Source organism: Natator depressus, chromosome 1 (genome assembly GCF_965152275.1).
Source record: "Natator depressus isolate rNatDep1 chromosome 1, rNatDep2.hap1, whole genome shotgun sequence".
Lineage (NCBI taxonomy): Eukaryota > Metazoa > Chordata > Testudines > Cheloniidae > Natator > Natator depressus.
The window spans coordinates 144,855,012-144,877,794 of record NC_134234.1 but is presented as its reverse complement, the minus strand read 5'-3'; the positions used below and the strand labels follow the sequence as shown (position 1 = coordinate 144,877,794).

Below are 22,783 nucleotides of genomic sequence, written 5' to 3'. Positions count from 1 at the left end.
TTTTGTTTGTTTGCTATATTAAAAGTAGAGAGGAACAGTAACTTGGTATACCCCAGGAAAACCCATTAATTTTAAATATTTCTAACCCCCAGTTCTGAAGAAGGACTGGGACAGGACTTAGAAATTGAATGGACACATTTTGGCTGATAAAAAGCCTAACTGGAAGAGAATACAGAGTTCCATAAGGAAAACATTACATAATGCACTACTAAGGGGCACTGTGCCCTATAAACAACATCCTGTCTTCGTAACATTTACCTCCATTTGGTCAGCATGTACTTGGGTTAAGCAATGTAAACCCTCAAGTTATCCAGGTAAACTTTTTGGTTATGTATATGTAATAATACATTATTATACAATTTAATTAAAGAAATAAAAGATTAGAGAAAAGTTCCATTTAATTTTACTATGTTCTACCAATAAATGGACACTTTTTATTATTCTGATATACACAACTGTTAAAAAGGTTTCATTGCTCCCCAGAGGACACTAGAAGTGTAATAAAATAAAATAAAATAAAAGTATTTACATTCCATATAATTCTTTTCTAAACTGTGGTAGAAACTCCTTTGTGTTAACATTTTTAAGATCAGTGCTTGTTATTTCATATTTTCAGTACTTTTCTGGTCTGTAGGGAGGAGGCTTACTTAAAAGAATACAGATTTCAGAGTAACAGCCGTGTTAGTCTGTGTTCACAAAAAAAGAAAAGGAGTACTTGTGGCACCTTAGAGACTAACCAATTTATTTGAGCATAAGCTTTCGTGAGCTACAGCTCACTTCATCGGATGCATACTGTGGAAAATACAGAAGATGTTTTTATACACACAAACCATGAAAAAATGGGTGTTTATCACTACAAAAGGTTTTCTCTCCCCCCACCCTACTCTCCTGCTGGTAATAGCTTATCTAAAGTGATCACTCTCCTTACAATGTGTATGATAATCAAGGTGGGCCATTTCCAGCACAAATCCAGGTTTTCTTCCACCCCCACCCGCCAAAACAAACCCACTCTCCTGTTGGTAATAGCTTATCTAAAGTGATCACTCTCTTTACAATGTGTATGATAATCAAGGTCGGCCATTTCCAGCACAAATCCAGGGTTTAACAAGAACGTCTGAGGAACAGTGGGGGGGGGGGGGGAAGGTATAAACAAGGGGAAATAGGTTACTTTTCATAATAACTCAACCATTCCCAGTCTCTATTTAAGCCTAAGTTAACTGTAGCCAATTTGCAAATTAATTCCAATTCAGCAGTCTCTCGTTGGAGTCTGTTTTCGAAGTTTTTTTGTTGAAGGATAGTCACTTTGAAATCAGAAATCAAGTGACCAGAGAGATTGAAGTTTTCTCCGACTGGTTTTTGAATGTTATAATTCTTGACATCTGATTTGTGTCCATTTATTCTTTTACATAGAGACTGTCCAGTTTGCCCAATGTATATGGCAGAGGGGCATTGCTGGCACATGATGGCATATATCACATTGGTAGATGTGCAGGTGAACGAGCCTTTGATAGTGTGGCTGATGTTATTAGGCCCTGTGATGGTGTCCCCTGAATAGATATGTGGGCACAGTTGGCAACGGGCTTTGTTGCAAGGATAGGTTCCTGGGTTAGTGTTTTTGTTGTGTGGTATGTGGTTGCTGGTGAGTATTTGCTTCAGGTTGGGGGGCTGTCTGTAGGCAAAGACTGGCCTGTCTCCCAAGATTTGTGAGAGTGTTGGGTCATCCTTCAGGATAGGTTGTAGATCCTTGATAATGCGTTGGAGGGGTTTTAGTTGGGGGCTGAAGGTGACGGCTAGTGGCGTTCTGTTATTTTCTTTGTTAGGCCTGTCCTGTAGTAGATGACTTCTGGGAACTTCTAAAACCGTTCTTGTTAAACCCTGGATTTGTGCTGAAAATGGCCCACCTTGATTATCATACACACTGTAAGGAGAGTGATCACTTTAGATAAGCTATTACCAACAGGAGAGTGGGTTTGTTGGGGGGGGAGGGGGGAGAAAACCTGGATTTGTGCTGGAAATGGCCCACCTTGATTATCATACACATTGTAAGGAGAGTGATCACTTTAGATAAGCTATTACCAGCAGGAGAGTAGGGTGGGGGGAGAGAAAACCTTTTGTAGTGATAAACACCCATTTTTTCATGGTTTGTGTGTATAAAGACATCTTCTGTATTTTCCACAGTATGCATCTGATGAAGTGAGCTGTAGCTCACAAAAGCTTATGTTCAAATAAATTGGTTAGTCTCTAAGGTGCCACAAGTACTCCTTTTCTTTTTTTAAAAGAATACAGTTTGCATAGGCTAGTAATACAATATTTTAGAAAATAAATGGAAATGGAAATTACACTACACTGGCTTACAACAGCTCGTTTATCATTTTGCACCACATGTGATGCAGCTGTTCAGTGGTAACCAGAATATGAGGAATTAATATGGTACGTTGCTAGGTGCAAAATACACCACTTATATGCCTGCTGTTATGTTGCATTAAAGGCAAGAAAAACTTTACTATTCAAAAACAAAATGTTCCCCAAAATTAACGACTGAGCGATTAAACAGAAAACACTGTACATAGTTGTCTTTCCACCATCAACGTGCAAACTAATATGCTATATGAAAAGTAGTACTTTGGTCAATACAGCATCCCTTTCAAAGTACATTTTCGTGCAATTGTCACTACTGGAACTATAAACATCTCTAGAGCAGGTATAGCATGCATAGTTATTTCCTTTTAATAAAATCAATCTGAATTCATATAGCATTGCCTCATACCCATTGACAGGGCAACATAGCAAAATTCATAAGAGCATTCACTGATCCTAAGGGTATGTCTACACTGCCCCTGGAAGCATACCTGCCAGCCCCGGTAAACAGACTTGCACTAGCTATGCTGCTCAAGCAAGTGTGCTAAAAACTGCAGTGTGGCCGTTGTGGTAGTGGCACACGCGAGCCATCTGAGTACAAGCCTGACTGACCCCCTGGGGCCGTACTAAGCTTTCCTGTGCCTTGATTTCCCAATCTGTAAAATAGGGATAATGATACTGACTTCCTTAAAGCACTTTGACATCGACCAATGAAAAGTGATGTATCATAGCTGGATATAGTTATGTAGTGACCATTAACACTAGACTGTAAGCAGAGGTAGCAAGACGTACTTGTCGTCACACTCCATTGCTTTATTTTATCTTTTGTATTAAACTTTGTGCCTAGTTGCTACAGCAAGCATTACCCTCTCTTTGAAGTGTGATGTACTTTTTCTGCTCAAGTTCAAGTTGCCTGGAGTGGCAGCATTTTAAAAAGATTCAGTTTTAGCACAATTCCACATCAGAGGGGAGAAACAAAAAGCTTAAACCTTTTAAAATCTGTTTAGCTTTTGTGTTATGATGTTAAAATTACAAACCTTGCCCTCTTTAAGGGACTGAGACTGAATGTTGAAAATTGTAAAGAAAAATTATCAGGCAGAACCTTAGGGGAACTGGCATTCTGTTAAACGCAACAAATGAACAAGTGCCAAAGAGTTACATTTAAGAGCAGAACAATCATTTAGATACAGGCAATTAACAATAGTCCTTCAGCAAAACAAGAACGGGTCTACTCTAAGGGAAAACACATTGATTACTGCTGCAGTAGTAGATTGGTTTCTGAATAAATTGCTTCAATTTAAAATGAGATTTGCTACAAGCATTTTGACCAGTGGTTACATTTTTTCTGTTTATTAGGATGGTTTGGCAAAACAATCCAGTGAAAGAAACAGCTAATTAAAATAAAGCACATGCCCTCTCTAAACATACAGAATGTTAAGGCTGGTAATAAATGCACTCATTTTACACTAATCCTACTGTAATTATCAAGTGCACTTCTGGGATGTATCTTTGATCTGCACCTGGCTTTATTTTTTGATAAACCTCCTCAGCAGTGTCGCACAGGTTATTTATTTATTTGTACGGAGAAGTAAATCAAAGAAAATATATCCCCTGAGCTTCATACGTTAGACTCATTTGGCTTCCTTTGGAGACTAGTTGTTACTCTGTATACAACTGAGTTACTACATACAAATTATGCTTCAGATATTCTGGATATTATGGATAACTATAAGTGGATGTGAAATAGTGTATTACCTGTTTAAGGGACAGGCTGGACCTACAGTAGGGAAAGCCTGGGGTAATCAAGGAGGCCCTGCCCGGCCCTACCCTAGGCCAAGGCTATATAAAACAGAAAGAGGAAACTAAGTAGGGACAGGGAAGTAGAAGCCAGGCAGGCTGAAGTGGGTAGTGGTTTCTCTCAAGCTCCAGGAGACTAGCCTAATCAGACTGGGATACCTGGTGTTGTGGACATTAACTTTGGGAGCTCTGAACCTGGGTCCTAAGGGGAGGACCTAACAAACTGTTTATTGTAATTGCTTTTTCCTGAAGCCCTATTAAAACAGGATCATTTTGTTAACGTCTGTTGGCTTCTCCTTGCCCCAGGCAAAGCTATTATCGTTAAACATTGAGGTGGGGCATGCCTGCAGCACCACACCAGACCAAAAGGGGGCACACAGGACTTTACAATGGATATGGGATTTTATAGCTGTGTAACTATACTACTATGTCAGGCCTCAATCTTGAAATGACTTACACAGATTTCTTAACTTTAAGGACTGTGAGTAATCTCATCAAAAGCAGTGGGACTACTCAGACTCTCTCAGATTAAGCATGTACATAATTCTCTGCAGCACTGGGGCATAAGGTACCGATTTTTGTCATTTCTATATTCGTACATGATTCTGCTTATCTTGGACAATCAAGCCACACAGCTTGTATAGGTCAACCTATACCTCCGAAAGTGTGAGTTGAGAATTCTTACATGAAACTTAACAATAATCAATAGGATTTTGAAGGGAACTATTCCATTATAATGACTAAAATTCATACCTGTGGTGCTGTAGGACACAGCACAAGCTTGACAAAAATGGTTTTGGCAGCTGAAGTAAATAGTAACTTGTCTAACAAAGTGAATTTAGCGTAGAAAAGAAATGTTTCCGATAATGTAAGGAGAAGGCTGGCTAACAGAGGAACATTTCCTTGGGTCATACGACAGACACTCCCAGTGAAAAACAGGCAATGTTTAGGCTGGGAGAAAGAGTGATACACACATAAAGATTAAAGTTGGGTGAGGAAAAGTACTTTTTTGTTTGTTTGTTTTTGCAAACAAGACATTTATGAGGACTGTACAACAATTCATCATTTAAATGTTTGGCTTATGGTAGTTCATCTTTACAGAGCATTGGAATATGCAGATATACTATTTTGTACCTATCCTTTCATTTGTAATGATGTCTATGTGCCAATAAAATCTACTCGTATTTAAGAAAAAAGAAAAGGAGGACTTGTGGCACCTTAGAGACTAACCAATTTATCTGAGCATAAGCTTTTGTGAGCTACAGCTCACTTCATCGGATGCATTCAGTGGATGCATCCGATGAAGTGAGCTGTAGCTCATGAAAACTTATGCTCAAATAAATGTGTTAGTCTCTAAGGTGCCACAAGTCCTCCTTTTCTTTTTGCGAATACAGACTAACACGGCTGCTACTCTGAAACCTCTTATTTAAGACAACTGGAATAGGTTCACAGATATTGTTATCCATGGACAATCACTGGTGGGGACCCCCGAGTATGTCCATACAGTTATCAAAAGTGTGACTGAAGCATGTGCAAACAGACCTGAGGTACCTAGTTCAAACAACAACAGCAGCAGTGAAGCTGCGGCATGCTGGGTAGCAATATGGGCTGTATGAGCTCTCCCAGGTCCCTGGATATGTACTCAAGTGGCCAGCCTGTGCTGCTGCTATAGCTTCACTGACATTATTCTAGCTAGCTAGATCAAAGCTAGCACAGGTATGTCTGCATATCCTGCAGTCACATCTCCGATGCAATGGAAACATACACACAGAGCGATACTGTATTCTGTCCTCAGTAAAAGCAGAGTCTGAAGTGCTTAACAAGTTGACTACTAAGTCAAGAATGACTAAGAAAACTGTTAAAACTGTTGACAAAAAAATCGGATGTACATCCCAACTCGCAACATAGCACTGCCCTAACAGAGACCAGGGATCTGGGAGCCAAGTTTAATACTCGGTAAGGTTTTCCATGGAGGTACCATACTGCAGCTTTCTTGGGAAAAGAAAAGGCCAATAGCCTTACTGATTTATGAAACAAGGTTATAGAGTGTCTTGGGTTATATATTTGGTCTCAAAATAGACACTGAGATTGTGTATAACAGTGGCAGCAAACTTTTTGTTTGGGAGGGGAGGGGGAAAATCAGAGAGAAGATCAAATGTACGCTTTTGGCTGTATATAAACTATATCTAAAGCAACTGTGAATCACACTAGGAACTCTTAGAATTATCCAACAAACAAAGAACATGCAGGCTTCTTAGATGACCATTAGATTTTTTTTTTCTACAATCATTTCTTATTTAAGAAAATGGCTGATGCTAATTCCCATTCTGTTGCTCTTACAGAGTGAAACCTGGAAAAAGCTTTTGCTAGTATATAAACAGATAGTTTTGTATAACGTAAGATATACATGTTTAATACATCAACAAACATAGTGGTTCAAAAAGTTATTATAATAGAGTTTTGTTTCTTTTGGGAACTTACATTTTTGCCTAATTGTTGAAGTCATTAGGAACAATTAACAGACATTCTAGTGTAAAAACCTGTTAGTAACATATCTCATATGATGAGATTTGAAATCTTGGAAGTCTTACAGAATTTCAGTACATTACAGCAGAGGGAACGATTAGACCTATAGTTTGTTTGCGGAGGTTACAAAAGGAGTTGCTCCTTCTTGTCTCACTCAAGTCTGAACAGTCAATCATCACCATCAGTCTGTGGAATATAGGCCATAATCAAGTCATAATGACTGAGAATATTCTTGAGATGAGCAATTTGGCTTACTCAAGCTCCTCAACTCATAAAACAGCATTATAGTGTCATGCCAGTGATGCTACCATTAAAACTTTGTCAACAGATCTGCTATGAAAGCTGAGAAACTAAACTCATAAAATACTCGAATTTTCTGGAAAATGGAATTTTAGCACCATTATAAATATGGCAAACAAAATTAAAAGAATCAAAGTAAACAGAATATTTTGAGGTCTGACACAAACCCATAGAAGACAAGTCCTGAGTTAAGCTTGCCTATGCTTCCTCAACATACGTTATCATCCCTATATACTGCTAGACCTATAATGAACAGAGTGATCTTCTATACCATATAAGGCAAACCATCCTAGTACAGTGACTTAGTTGAAACACTGATGTCTTGAAGAATTCCACTGAATATTGCTCTGAATAAGATCAAACAATATTTCTTACCTGTGTGTGTGTGTGTGTCTGTGGTCTGACTGAATGGGACAGTCTTTCTACTCTAGTAAGGCAAGTTATAGCCAATGCCCTATTTGAAGCTTTCAGGAATGCCTCTAGTAGTTTATTGTTGATGATTTCCATGGCTGAAAACAAAGCGGTTAAACACCCTAGCCTAACTAATGAAAATTATTTTCTAAAAGGAAAACAACTAATGGATTACAGGCAACCAAAGAACTGAAGGAATACAAAAAAGCCCTGCCTGGGAAGAAATGATATAAGCCCTGCAGAGGCTTTAACAATTTTACTAGGGAACACTGTAGTCAGGTGAATCAGTAACCACTGATCCTGACCTACATAATGTATGTTCTCATACGTGGATATTTGCACTGATGTAGCCAGACAATAGAAAGGAATTATCAGGTAAGACATCTGTTCCTCTGTAGTCAGTCTGTCACCAGCACAGAAGATGTTGACTGACAAACAGTACCTCCAAATACAAACAGTAAGCACAGACATGGGAAAGAATTTTTTTAATTTATATTTTATTATTGTTTCCTGCGAAATAAGTGAAGAACAGAAAAAAAGGGAAGGGAGGGAAAGAAAAGTAAGGAAAGGGACAGGGAGGAGAAAGGAGAATTACATCTGTTTCTATCTGCCAGGAATTAATCACAGGTTTCTAAAAAGTTAGATCAAATTTTTCAAATTTGTCTGAGGTCACTTTTCTCTGAAACGTTACCTGCTCTGTAGCTGCCATGTCAGCCAAGTCAATGAGACAAGTTTCTATCCCTGGCGGCAGTCTGCTGTTTCATCTAAGCAATAACAGTCATTTGGTTATAAGCACTGCTCTAGAGAACCAAGCTTTCAGTGAGTTGGAGAGCTTCCAAGATGATGGGATATATCCCAAAACACAGTTCTGGGAAGTAATTTTTAAGGAGGTATCCATTATCATATTAATCTCCTGACTACTTCTAGCCAAAAGGATTGTATCTTGGGACAGTCCCAAAACATGTGAGCCGGTGTTGCTCTGGGAGACCCACAATTACAGCAGCAATCTATTTTGGCAGGGCACTGTAATCTGTGTGGGAACCAGTGTGAATGAAATAATTTTTTGCTCAATCAGCCTTAATAATAGATCGATAGTAGAGTTTTTAATGTTTTGCAAGGCACTTCCCCATTGGCTAGAGTTCAAAGACATATACAACGCTTTGTTCCAGGCAATCTAAATTAGGCAGGGTCTTTTGGGTCAGGAATTCACAACAGGCTATACAGCTGGTTATGAATCTATGAAACTCTGTCTACATCAACAACAATCCTGCAGCCTATGGTACTCCCAGTGCATCAAGACCAAATACATCTTTCAAGGGATGCTTAAGCGGCACGTAATGCCATGCAGCTGGATCAGATAGTTTGTATTCATAGAATCATAGAATTGGAAGGGACCATGAGAGATCATCTAGTCCAGTCCCCTGCACTCATGGCAGGATGAAGTATTATCGAGACCAGCGAACCGCAGCCAGTGGGAGCTGCGATCGGCTGAACCTGCAGATGCAGCAGGTAAACAAACTGGCCCGGCCCGCCAGGGGCTTTTCCTGAACAAGCAGCGTCCCAAGTTTGGGAAACACTGCTCTAAAGCACTTGCAACCCCTCCCAGCTCGGTATCGTCCGCAAACTTTATAAGTGTAGTCTCTATGCCATTATCTAAATCATTGATGAAGATATTTAACGGAACCGGACCCAGAACTGATCCCTGCGGGACCCCACTCATTAAGCCCTTCCAGGATAACTGTGAACAACTGATAACTAATCCCTGGGAATGGTTTTCCAACCAGTTTTGCACCCACCTTACAGTAGCTCTATTTGTCCTTGCCTCTGCTGACCAGTCCTTTTGCTTCCCTTATCAATTTTTTACAATTATACTATTATGATTAATATTCACTACTGTCAACTTCCTCTTTCTTCCATTTGTTATATATTACTTTTATTTTTTTTATAGCTGCCTTCACTTCCCCTCTAAACCAGGCCATTTTTTAAAGCACTATGGCCTTCTTCCTCAGTTGTGGGATTGTGGGCATCTAGTAAAATGTTCTTAAACAATTCCAAATTATCATTTATATTTTCATGATTAAATTCTTCCTCCCAGCTGATCTGGCTCAGAATTATTTTTAGCTTTATGAAATTGATCCTTTTAAAGCACCAAGTGTGTATAAAATATCAGTGGTCTGGACTTTATTGTATTTTACATTATAAATGTGAAAAGTCATGATCACTGGTACCTAAGCTACCATTTATTTTTCATTTGGTGATCAGTTCCTCTTTATCTGCCACAACAAGGTCTAATACAGAATCCCCATGTTGAATGCAACACTTTTTGAGTTAGGAAATTGCTGTCTATGATATTTAAAAATTCCAAGGATATGCATGAGGCCTCCGGCATATGTCATATGGCAATATTGTTGCTGGAGTGCTTGAATGGCAGAAACAGATCCTCTAAGATCAATTGACAGACCCAAATTATCCCTTTTATCTATCCACCCTCTCCACATTAATGGCTTCCTGTCAATTGTCAACAATGGGTTGCTCCAAAGTAGAGCATCAGTGTGAGAGAAGGGATGGAATTTAATTTTTCTAGCCAAAGGGACCCATGTTTTATAGACAATTCTGTAGGTGACATTTTATGATGAAAACGGCAATACGCTGTATCCAGTATTCCTGCCAATGGGAAGTGATGTAACAACTCTTGTTCCACCAGCAGCCAGGGAGGGATCAGCTTTGTTGTGTTCTGGAGCCATAAGGCTGCCTGGCTAAGGATAAAGGCTGTATGATTATGCTGCCAGATGGGGAAATAGAAGCCTCCAGATGTGACTGGGAATTGCAATTTACACAAAGCCAGTCTAGGCCTCCTCATCTCCCCCACCCCCAGAAAAATATTTTTAAAAATTCACTAATTTTCCTAAAATAAAGTGGAAGACTAGTAACTGGGAGATTCTCAAGATATACAGTGTCCAGGGAAGCACATTCATTTTGCTAATTTTGCAAATTAGCTATCAGTAGGTTATCAGTATGGCTATCAGTTATCAGAAAGGCTATCAGTAAGGGGTCTGCCCAAATCTCTCATGACCTGGGCTGATATGGACTCTAGATTAATTTTGACCAGATTCTCCACTTCACTTCTGTGCATGACGATCACGAAACATTTCAGTATGTTTGGGTTGCTACCTAAAATTCCAAGAAAAATGTTTTGAGGGCACAGAAGGGAGTTGGGGAATGGTCTATCACAGCAGGACTGGCCTGAGATCTCAGTGACTGAAAACACTGTGTGCCAAAGCCATCATATTACTTCGGCTGTGTTTTGTGCTGATGTGCAATGACTCCCAGGTGGCTGCCTCACACAGCTATTCCACCAAAGCTTCTACCTTACTCTGGCCAAAAGGCATCTAAACAAATGAGTCCTGATTTTTACAAAACCCTCACTTATGTGATTTTGAAATACTATTCTTGGTCCACAGGGTGATCCTGGCCTGGAAGCTTGTGATCCCAGTTTGCGGCCTTTGTGCAGGATGAAAACTGCATTTGAGTTTTGAAGAGAAGATAAATCTTAAGGGCCTTTCTAATATCAAAGGGAATGAAGGACTTCCTCCTTGGGCGATGGATGAGACAGATGTCTGGAAGAGCTGTATCCTAATAAAGGTGAAAAGCATTTGTGAGAAAAGTGCTGTAGAGCAAGTCTGACAGAGTATCTGGTGTTAGTGAAAAATATAAGAGGAATTTTAAAAAGGCAGCCAATTTACCCATTTGCTGAGTGAAGCTCGCAAGCACAAACCTTGAAGGAATTAAAATCTCTACCCAATGGTTTGAAGTGGTTTGAAGGGAATAGAAAATAAGGACAAATACTCTCTTATTCTCAAGGAGGAAGAGAGAATTTTTATCTTCTACAGGACCCTTTCTCTCTTCTCCATAGGTTGGTCCAAGAGGTCCTCCATTTCTCTTATGGTTTGATATTCAGAGGGGCTGAGCATCTACTGCTTCCAGTGACTTTAATCCCATCATTAGTGGCTAGCTCCCTATGGATGAAGATCTCAGAGATACGTCCATGAGAGGTCTCATTCATTAGCCTGGAGGAAATTCAAGGATGTGCCCACATTAAGCTTCTGTTTGCCTTCTGACATCCTCATGGAGCCAGTTTAGTTTCGAGCAACTTCTGCAAGTACCTTGCTTTTGCAAATAACCCATTGACACAACTAAGATTGACTGAGCTGAGTAGAATCAGAGTGGAGCAATGGCTCCTGGGAAAGGAGAAAATGATTAAAAGATTTTAATTCATGTCTCTGACCTCCAGATTCTTTCCTTGAAGGAACATATTTTCTCATTCTATGTAAATAGCATCCGGCTCTGAGATGCCTGATTATACGGGTTGGCCTTAATGAGCCCTTGTTTTGTTTTCACCACCAAAGACAACCACTGAAATATCTGTGATGACATTCCAATGACTTTGTGTTCTACAGTGAAGGAGCTCAGAGGAGCCAGCCTACATAGGGAATTAATGAAACTCCCTCCTACATTGCTGCACTCATAGTGACCAGCACTCAGAATCATAGAATATCAGGGTTGGAAGGGACCTCAGGATGTCATCTAGTCCAAGCCCCTGCTCAAAGCAGGACCAATCCCCAAATAAATCATCCCAGACAGGGCTTTGTCAAGCCTGACCTTAAAAACCTCTACGGTGAATGTTCTTGGGAGTGAAGCTAGTTGAAAGGGCAGGGCAGTGAACTGAAAATGATTCTGATGGATATAGATTCCAGCGACCAAGTAGGATTTGGAGATTAAGCTAACTGAGATTGAGATTGGCCGATGCTAAATTATCTCTCAGGTCCACTGGTCTCAATGTTTTTTTCTTATCAGCATTACTATAACATCCAGAGTTTGAACAAACAACTGATCATTTTTAACCAGGAATATCTTATTTGAAATATGCCTGCTTAAGGGTGATGCAACATTACTCTTCTGGCTAAGATAAGACTGCCTGTATTTTACCTGGGAGCTTTATATAATGTTGATCTGTGTTATTTGACACTGAAGGCCAGATGATATATGAATTGATTTTTCTGACCTATGTTGGAAGTTACATACATGTTGGAAGTTACATACCGATGAGTCGAAAGAATAGTAAATATGGCAGGTGACCAGCTTGGCTTAACGGTGAAATCCTAGCGGATCTTAAACATAAAAAAGAAGCTTACAAGAAGTGGAAGGTTGGACATATGACCAGGGAAGAGTATAAAAATATTGCTCGGGCATGTAGGAATGAAATCAGGAGGGCCAAATCACACCTGGAGCTGCAGCTAGCAAGAGATGTCAAGAGTAACAAAAAGGGTTTCTTCAGGTATGTTGGCAACAAGAAGAAAGCCAAGGAAAGTGTGGGCCCCTTACTGAATGAGGGAGGCAACCGAGTGACAGAGGATGTGGAAAAAGCTAATGTGCTCAATGCTTTTTTTGCCTCTGTCTTCACTAACAAGGACAGCTCCCAGACTGCTGCGCTGGGCATCACAACATGGGGAGTAGATGGCCAGCCCTCTGTGGAGAAAGAGGTGGTTAGGGACTATTTAGAAAAGCTGGACGTGCACAAGTCCATGGGGCCGGACGAGTTGCATCCGAGAGTGCTAAAGGAATTGGCGGATGTGATTGCAGAGCCATTGGCCATTATCTTTGAAAACTCGTGGCGAACGGGGGAAGTCCCAGATGACTGGAAAAAGGCTAATGTAGTGCCAATCTTTAAAAAAAGGAAGAAGGAGGATCCTGGGAACTACAGGCCAGTCAGCCTCACCTCAGTCCCCGGAAAAATCATGGAGCAGGTCCTCAAGGAATCAATCCTGAAGCACTTACACGAGAGGAAAGTGATCAGGAACAGTCAGCATGGATTCACCAAGGGTAGGTCATGCCTGACTAATCTAATAGCCTTCTATGATGAGATTACTGGTTCTGTGGATGAAGGGAAAGCAGTGGATGTATTGTTTCTTGACTTTAGCAAAGCTTTTGACACAGTCTCCCACAGTATTCTTGTCAGCAAGTTAAAGAAGTATGGGCTGGATGAATGCACTATAAGGTGGGTAGAAAGTTGGCTAGATTGTCGGGCTCAGCGGGTAGTGATCAATGGCTCCATGTCTAGTTGGCAGCCGGTGTCAAGTGGAGTGCCCCAGGGGTCGGTCCTGGGGCCGGTTTTGTTCAATATCTTCATAAATGATCTGGAGGATGGTGTGGATTGCACTCTCAGCAAATTTGCGGATGATACTAAACTGGGAGGAGTGGTAGATACGCTGGAGGGCAGGGATAGGATACAGAGGGACCTAGACAAATTGGAGGATTGGGCCAAAAGAAATCCGATGAGGTTCAATAAGGATAAGTGCAGGGTCCTGCACTTAGGATGGAAGAACCCAATGCACAGCTACAGACTAGGGACCGAATGGCTAGGCAGCAGTTCTACGGAAAAGGACCTAGGGGTTACAGTGGATGAGAAGCTGGATATGAGTCAGCAGTGTGCCCTTGTTGGCATTTTGGGATGTATAAGTAGGGGCATAGCGAGCAGATCGAGGGACGTGATCATTCCCCTCTATTCGACATTGGTGAGGCCTCATCTGGAGTACTGAGTCCAGTTTTGGGCCCCACACTACAAGAAGGATGTGGATAAATTGGAGAGAGTCTAGCGAAGGGCAACAAAAATGATTAGGGGTCTGGAACACATGACTTATGAGGAGAGGCTGAGGGAACTGGGATTGTTTAGTCTGCAGAAGAGAAGAATGAGGGGGGATTTGATAGCTGCTTTCAATTACCTGAGAGGTGGTTCCAGAGAGGATGGTTCTAGACTATTCTCAGTGGTAGAAGAGGACAGAACAAGGAGTAATGGTCTCAAGTTGCAGTGGGGGAGGTTTAGGTTGGATATTAGGAAAAACCTTTTCACTAGGAGGGTGGTGAAACACTGGAATGCGTTACCTAGGGAGGTGGTGGAATCTCCTTCCTTAGAAGTTTTTAAGGTCAGGTTTGACAAAGCCCTGGCTGGGATGATTTGATTGGGGATTGGTCCTGCTTTGAGCAGGGGGTTGGACTAGATGACCTCCTGAGGTCCCTTCCAACCCTGATATTCTATGATTCTATGATTCTATACCTTATCCACCTAATTTACTGACACCCAGGCTAAGGCTGATCTGGAGATATTAGGACAGCAGAATTGCATGACTGAGAGCTGGTAGACTTGATGCATGGCTGTCTCAGTGGATGTCATGTGCAAGTGAGATATTCCCTTCAGGGCTGAAGAAGTGAACTTCATGTACAATATCAACACGGAGTCCGGTGGCACCTTAAAGACTAACAGATTTATTTGAGCAAAAGCTTATGCTCAAATAAATCGGTTAGTCTTCAAGGTGCCACCAGATTCCTTGTTGTTTTTGTGGATACAGACTAACACGGCTACCCCCTGATACTTTACGTCATGTACAATATGACTCCTGAATTTACTCATTTCAAGAAAGCTGATCTTTCTGTCATCATTCTGTTGATCTAGCCAGAGTCCCTTACCATCTGTGTTTTCTCCGCAAGAGAACAATGTTCTGGGGATGGATGAATGGACTAGGAATACCACGTGTAGAAAACAGGAGATCCTTTCTCCAGACTTTAGATATTAGCTGGCCCTTCTCTAGCTTCATCGTTGTGGAGGCGGGTGGTACCGAATATATTATACAGAGCAACAACTACTTTTTCTCTTGTTCAATTTTCCCGTTGGAACAGTCAGTCAAAAATGGATCTTTCCCTTCTGAAAATTCTTATTTTGACAAAACCCCATTTTCCAGTGGGAAAACCTTTCATGTGAAAGGTTTCGACCAGCCCTAGGTTATAAAGATCAAAGGCAGCAGACCAGTTATGACAGGTAAGTCAAACGAACAAGCATACTGGTGTGACCGCTACTGTAGGGCAAGAGGCAAGAATGCAGTGGGGACAGTGGGCCAAGAAGACATGCCTCCACGCTGCAAAAAAGACATTGGCTACGATCTGCTATAATAAAGGGGAAAATAGCAGAGCCTTGTGTCTGCCCCACTGGCAGCTGGACCAGAGAAAATGTTATAATGTTAGTTTATATATTTTGCTTCTTAATCATATAAAATAAAAATGTATGACATGGTGAAACATTTGATCACTTTCGCTGTGGTGTTTTGTCTGCTAAAATGCACAGCCAAAGTTTTCCCAAAAGTTAATGTGCAATTAAAGGCTATCTTGTAATTCCAAGTTACCATGTAATCAAACATCACCATGGAAGATTTGTTCTATGACAAAAGATAGTCTCGCTTTTCAGGAGATACCATTATTCAAGGATATTCTCTATCTCTCGTCTTACATTATAGTACTTATTATATTGGTAAACTGTGGGCCTGTTTCCTCGAATTTAAACCCCATGGAAATATAAAACTGCAGTGCATGAGTCACACATTATATATTATAAAATGGTCTGCCATTAATTAGCTTGTGCTTGGTTGTCTATCAAAATCCATTTCTGGAGGGTTCGAAAATCTAGTTGAAGATGTACCAGATTTATAAATGACAGTCACCACTGATAACAAAATCAAGAAGCAGTACCCAAGAAGCATAATTCTCTTCTCTTGGATAAAAAGAATATAACTTGATCTGAACAATGGGGAAGTAAAGAGGTTTTGTTTAGCAGAATGGAGAATGGAAGTGAGGACTCCTATGGTTCTCCTCCCATCCCTTCCGCTACTGTTTCTCTTTGTTAACCTGGGCAAGACATTTAGGCCCAGATTTTTCAAGGTATTGAGGGATTGCGCACTCAGCATTAGAATGTCTAACTGATCCTAAATCCCAAAGTACCTCAATTCCTTCTGAAAATGAGATTTAGGCCCCCAAATCACTTAAATGTTGTAACACTGAGTGCAACACTTAAATACCTTGAAAAATCTGGACCTTAATCTCTCTGTAATTCAGTTTTCCCATGTTAAATGGGTACACTACCATCTTCACAGGAACTCTCATACTTCACACTTGACTGATGTTTGTAGAGCACTTTGTGGTCCATAGATGATGCTGATATTGTTATGAGAAATAATACTTGACTCTTATGCAGTATAGCACTTTATATTTTAAAGACACTAAACAAACACTTTCAAGTATCTTTGTGATTTAGGTAAGTAATATTATCACATTTTGCAAATAGGAAAACTGAGACACAGAGGTTAACTAAGTTGATCAAGGGTACACAGTGAGTGGCAGAGAGATATAGAACTCTGAAGTTTTGAGATCCCATCCCTGAGCTCAGTTATTCTTACCATTATCTATCTAAATGGACTCTGGCTGTATTGCACCCTATTTGCAGAGTAATTTTACCATTTTCAATGTCTCAGAGCACTTAGTGAGCTTAACCTCATGAGATCAGCCTTCACTGAGCGACAGTTGTTTAGAATTAAACATCCCTAATAATAATATAATACAGAAAACGTTTTTAGTTAGAGTTACCAGAGGGGTAGTTGTTTTAAATCAATGATTACTCTGAGTTGATACAACTGGGAAAGGTCTTTGTTTAACAACAAGGCTTTTCATTTTTTACTTTCTTTTTGAACAGTGACATTGCATTGTATATAGAGTGTACTAAGTTTTAATCAATTGTTTATGTATCTAATAAGCATTCCAGATCCAGCATTTTTACTTGTTTAAAAACCAAGTTGCAAAACAAAAAAATGCCAGCAATTAAAACTTAAAAACTTGTAGTGTCGCTCTAGATGTCTTTTAAATGTTTAATGTAAAATTTCCCTAATTTATTGGTAGTTACACCAAATTGCACCAAATAATCAGAAATTAATAAATACACATCCCTAGCAGAGACTAAATGTGGGTCTAAACAAGAAACCTAAAACAGAATGTTGCCATGGTGATTTACAGAAAACCAAGCAAGCTGTGCAAAGCTTGTCCTTCTAGGAGACCTGAGAGACTAGTTAGAATTTTTATCTGTCACGGTTAATTTCTCATTTCAATGAAACAGTTGTCAAAGTGCAATGTACGTAGAATGCTCATGATAGGTACCCTTTGCATTTTACAGACCCACTAGGGTCACTTTTCAAATGAATATTTCAGATTCAAGCCATTTGTAAAAACATATGCTATTTCTAACTTTTTGCTCATTGGGATGATGATTTAAATTTCTGAATATTTCTTCATATGCATGTCATCATGAGGCTACATGCTATGGTGTGTTCGCTATACTGACAGCTCCATGAAGGCACACAGGAGGAGGAACAGAGTGAATTAGGCTATGTACATTGCCAGATTAAAAGGCTGGCAGTGGCAAAACTCCTACTTGGGTAGGTTCTATGTAGCACCATAGTCTTACTGCTATTGCTGGTATGGAAACGTAACGGAAAGGGAGATGATAATAAAAAGATCAATTAAATGTCAATGAATTATTGTTTTTAAATTCACCAAAACTTTGAGATTATTTATCCTAAAAGATCCATACGTTAATTGTACTATTAAATGATAACCTATGGGTTTTCTAGTGTTTACTGAATTGATCTCATGACATGGGTTCAAATACCTCTGAATAGACCCCTGCCTACCTGCTGGTCTATTAATAAACTTCAAAGATGTGCTAGCTGGTTTAGACTAATTTCCCAACTCAATACTTGCACGAATAAATGGCAAAGCACTTACTGTATAAATGCCAAGCCAAACAGATCATTTGATTATTTCTGCATTCTTACCTCTTATGAGATAAGTGCTATACCTTAGTGCAGTAGAATAGCCACAAAGCATTATTGTTCCATTATTTTGTAGTGGGTGGGAAAGAAACATAAAATGTTATTATTTATGATAGCTCCCCTTGTGGTCCCATTTTGGATTTACCCAAATTTCTCATGTGACAAGACTAAAACTAAAGAAGTGACTGCTGCCTTAATGTAAACAGATACCTGAGAAATACAGTAAGAAACTGGCCCTTTAATAAAGGGGTTAAAATAAGCACAATTAAAAAAATGGACTTTGGTCCTGATCTTTCATTTCTTACTCAAGCCAATGGGATTTTGCTGGAGTATGGAGAGCATCAGGCATAGCATGAGTCAAAGTGGAATACATTATAGGAGATAAAGTGTGCAAGTGGACTGAGAGTCTTGTTTAGCAAGGTGCTTTCTGTCTCATCCTAATTATCTCAGTGGGAGACCACTGAGGCCATTAGTTAGGCTCAAAGCACCTGTTATCAGTGAAAATAGGAAGACCTTTAAAAGTTTGTCTCTCAATAGTCCCTCTCTGAGACCTTTGGATTAAATACATTAGAACTAAAATCTCTGAAAAATGGGGTGATTCAGAAAAGGCAGTAAATTTCCTAGTGGGACTTTTATTGTACATTTTTCAACAGGAATCTATTAGCTATAACTTTTGTAATATTTGGGCTTTTTTTTGTAAACAGAAAATGATTAAAGTTATATTACCAATAGTTTCCTACCCTACTAGCCTACTAAACTTTTATCAGTGTCCACACCCATGAGCTGTTGAATGTATCTTGTATACAGTCATTATTAAAAAGTGTTGTTTTATTATATTTCTTGCGGTGACAACCACAGTTAACAATGGGCTTCCCTAGTTTATTTCATAGACCTTCACAGATGCAGGGAAGCAAACGATCAGCCTTTGCCTTTCAATATCTTAGGCTGATAAAGCTAAGGGCAGCCTCTGAAGGAAAGTTTACAAATGCAACATCATTACAATGTACAGTAGCTATGTTAAAAAGTCATATATTTACCCCTCTTATGTAGAAGAATGCTGGCATGTCTGCGTCCATTTCCATTTTCAACATAACATGAGTAATTTCCTAGGTCCCCTTCTTCCACCGAGTCGAGAATTAATGAGATGGAAACTTCCTGTTCTCCAAGATGTTCCTTAATAACTCTACAGAAATGAAATAATTCAGACATAATAGTCTCTTTGTACCATGTCACAGCATTAGATAATCATGATATAATGTTACTCACAATTTGCAGCTCTCTGCATCAAACCATAGCCAAATTTGAAGCCAATCTTAATTAGATTATATTATGCTCTTTTCTTCCTCACTCCTAATGAGGAGGTTTGGCTTTGTAGATGTTAATGAGAGCTGCAGTTAATTATCTTCCTTAAGCAGCGTGATGCACACACTGATAACGTATTGAGGCCTGGGAAGGAGACCTTGATGAGAAGTTTACATGCTGCTTAAAAGTAGGATATGATCTCTTGAAATGATAGGATATGGTGTAGGTCTGGAGAGGTTCCAAATGGTTAATTCCCCATCGAGGGTGCTACTAACGGTATGGTCCAAGCTTTGTTTTTATCCAAAGGCAATTTTCTGAGATGCTTTGACATTTCAATAGGAAACAGCATAGCCATTTTTACAGTAAGAAAAATCATTGCTTCATGTTTATTTTACTGAGCAGTTATAAACCAGCAGTGAAAGCTGGAGCAGTTAATGTTCTCTTGGTTAATACCATTCAAGTGGATATTAAAAGCAAGCACCTCCTGAGTAAAAACCTCTTTGGATACCACCTGTCTTCCCTTTCTACCCATTGTCCCCTCACTAGTCCCAGCACTGGTTTTAAAAAAACAACCAAGCAAACAGGATATTGCTTCAAACTCTCATCACCCACACTATTAACATGCCTAAAGAAAATGGAAAACACTCTTCAGGGTCCTCCCTGAACAAACACAGAACTAAGCCAGTTGTGAAGAGGATTATCACTTGAAACTTTTTAAAGGCCTAAGTCTCTGGATGACAGGCTGTAGGAGAGCTTTAAATAAGAAATACAGCATACCACAATTCTATGTAATTTGGTGTATTGGACTTGGGCTCAGTGGAATAAAATTAGAGTACACTCGAGTGAGATATTCCTGACTCCACCTTTCCATCACCTGAGGGAGGTGGAACATGATTCGAATAACCTTGAATGTTTGCATGGCCTTATTGGTTTTGATACTTGGTTTCCTCTGTTACTTTAGTTTGTCTGAAGATATTGAGATTTAATTTGAGAATCAGACCAGATTAACAAGGCTATGGAGTAGCAAACTTTTAGTAAGAGATTAAATTTAAATATGCTAACTTTAGTCTGTCATAAGTATTCATTGCGGATAACATACCTATAATCTAAACTGCATATGTAAATCATTAAGAAGTCTTTGCTGTCACTTTATACTGGTAACTATCTATATTTTAAACACACACACTTATACATTCACACACAGAGTACTGGTTTATATACTGTGTGGAAAAAGGTTCTTTTCAGACCCATGTAGATACTTTAGAATCATATTGTGCATAGCAGTTCTCAAACTTTAGCAACCTGAGGACCCCCTTTTTGATTTAAAATTTTTTGCAGACCCCCAAGCCCCCCGCTCAGCCCCAAGCCCTTCCCCCACTCCACCTCTTGCCCCCAAGGCCCCATCTCTGCCCCATCTCTTCCGGCCCCCCACTCCACCACTGCTCTTTCTCTTCCCCACCTCTTTCCGCCCCCTCCCCCGAGTGTTCCCCATCCCTCCCAGTGCTTCCTGCACACCGTGAAACAGATGTTCCCTGAGGTGCAGGAGGCATTGGGAGGGAAGGGGAGGAGCTTACCAGCTCCTGGACATGACTCCACCCCCTCCCTAGAGCACCTCCCATCCCCACTCCTCTCCCTCCCTCCCAGCGCCTCCTGCACACTGCTGAACAGCTATTCCCTGGCACGCAGGAGGCGCTGGGAGGGAGAGGGAGGAGTTGGGGGGGAGGAGTTGATGAGCAGGACCCACAGACCCCTGGAGTACCCTGGCAGACCCCCACGGGGTCCGCGGACTCCAGTTTGAGAAACTCTGTTGTACATGATTTTCTAGGGTATGTCAACCAGAGCATTACTAACAAACAGACAATCTCAGATTAAAGCAGTACTTTTAGAAGCAACATAAGAATATGATATTCCTCCCCAGCTGCACAGTATCTAAGTATTCAGCAGATAGAAGTAGACCATATGAAAGAAAACCATGGCATTGGAAGACAAGGAACATTCTTGAGGTCTAGTTCTTCTATAATAATTGAATGTAATTCCCTTCACATATAACAGGAACAATAATATTTGGAAACAAAGGCCAGCTTTTGACACAACATTTTATGCTCCATGGCTTTAAAAAGCATTTATTTGTGAGCCCTGTTTCTTTACATATTTATGTCCCTTGACATCTTCTCAATAACCTTTCAGTGTTCAATACTGCAAATGTTTTCTGTTACTTGATGAAGCCATTGTATGGATTATAATCTGTTACATCACTGCATTCCTGTGTCATTTATTCTCATTTTATGGTGCTAAAACTAAGATGAGAATCCTGCCAGCGCCTCCACTTTCTCTGTTCCCCTTTCCAAAAGTAATGTACTCCACAGCTTCACGTTGGTGTAATATCACTGAAGTTAATAGAGTTACACTGACATGAAACAGGTGTAACAGAAGAGAATCAGGCCCACAGCCTTTTCATACTCATGTTAGTAATAAAATCTATTTGTTACTTTTACACAGTACTATTCACTATAAAAACAAATACAGTTTTAATCTTGATTGAGAGAACAAAAATGTTGCTTTTTACCTAATATCACTTTCCCAGACCCGATTTTCATCCAAATCTTCAATAAACTTCTCCCCTTTCATCCAATAAATTAAAGGACTGACATCTCCACTGTATCCAAAGAAAGCTCGGCAGGTTAGGTTAGCAGAATTGCCTGTTACAGAGAATTAAAGAGAATATGTTATTTCAAAATTTGCAAAAATATTTAATTTTTGAATCAGCTGCGAGAAACCCTTTGAACTCTTATATCAATCTGCAAAAATCATTGATTTGCACATATAGTTAGTTGTAGTTTAATTTCCAACCAATGTTTAACAAATTCTCTGGAAACAAAAAGGAGAAACAAATTATATAGAAATAGGGCCCAATCTTGCATTCTTTCACTGAGAGTTTGGGTTTACAGGAATGCAGGATCAAGTCCGTAACAACTTGCTAGTGTGCTGATTTACCTAACACAAAAATAGACTAAACATCTGGTCTATTTCCATGTTTTTCTATTCAAAATAGGTACAGGTTATGAAAAAATATATTTTCAATCAAATCCGTATTTGCTTAAGTTTACAGCAGTTACTGTAACAGTCCCCGATGGCCTCATTGCTATTTCTACTGCCAAGATACAGCCATTAAAAGCAGAGGTGCTTGTTCCCTGTTCCGTTATCCCTGCAGAGAACTGTCAGTAGGCAATCATTATGTGGAAGCCAAAGATATGATTCACATTCCCAACCCCAGCCACTTCACTGAGTCGTGAACGTCAAGTGTAATGAATAATATATTTGTGTACTTATTCCATATTTTGTGAGCCATATTTTAAAATACGAACAGAAATCCACACAAGGAAAAC

The 22,783-nt window shown here is 39.8% G+C and overlaps 1 protein-coding gene across 1 annotated transcript in view; it reads right to left on the bottom strand.

Annotated features, from left to right (window-relative positions):
* IL1RAPL1 (interleukin 1 receptor accessory protein like 1) overlaps nucleotides 1–22,783 on the bottom strand; it is a 1,125,084-nt gene that overhangs the window by 29,787 nt on the left and 1,072,514 nt on the right. The window contains exons 7-8 of the mRNA XM_074968407.1: nucleotides 21,964–22,096; nucleotides 19,133–19,278 (exon numbers count right to left, since the gene is read on the bottom strand). Coding sequence (XP_074824508.1) covers nucleotides 19,133–19,278; nucleotides 21,964–22,096 — 279 coding nt within the window. The remainder of the gene's footprint in view (nucleotides 1–19,132; nucleotides 19,279–21,963; nucleotides 22,097–22,783) is intronic.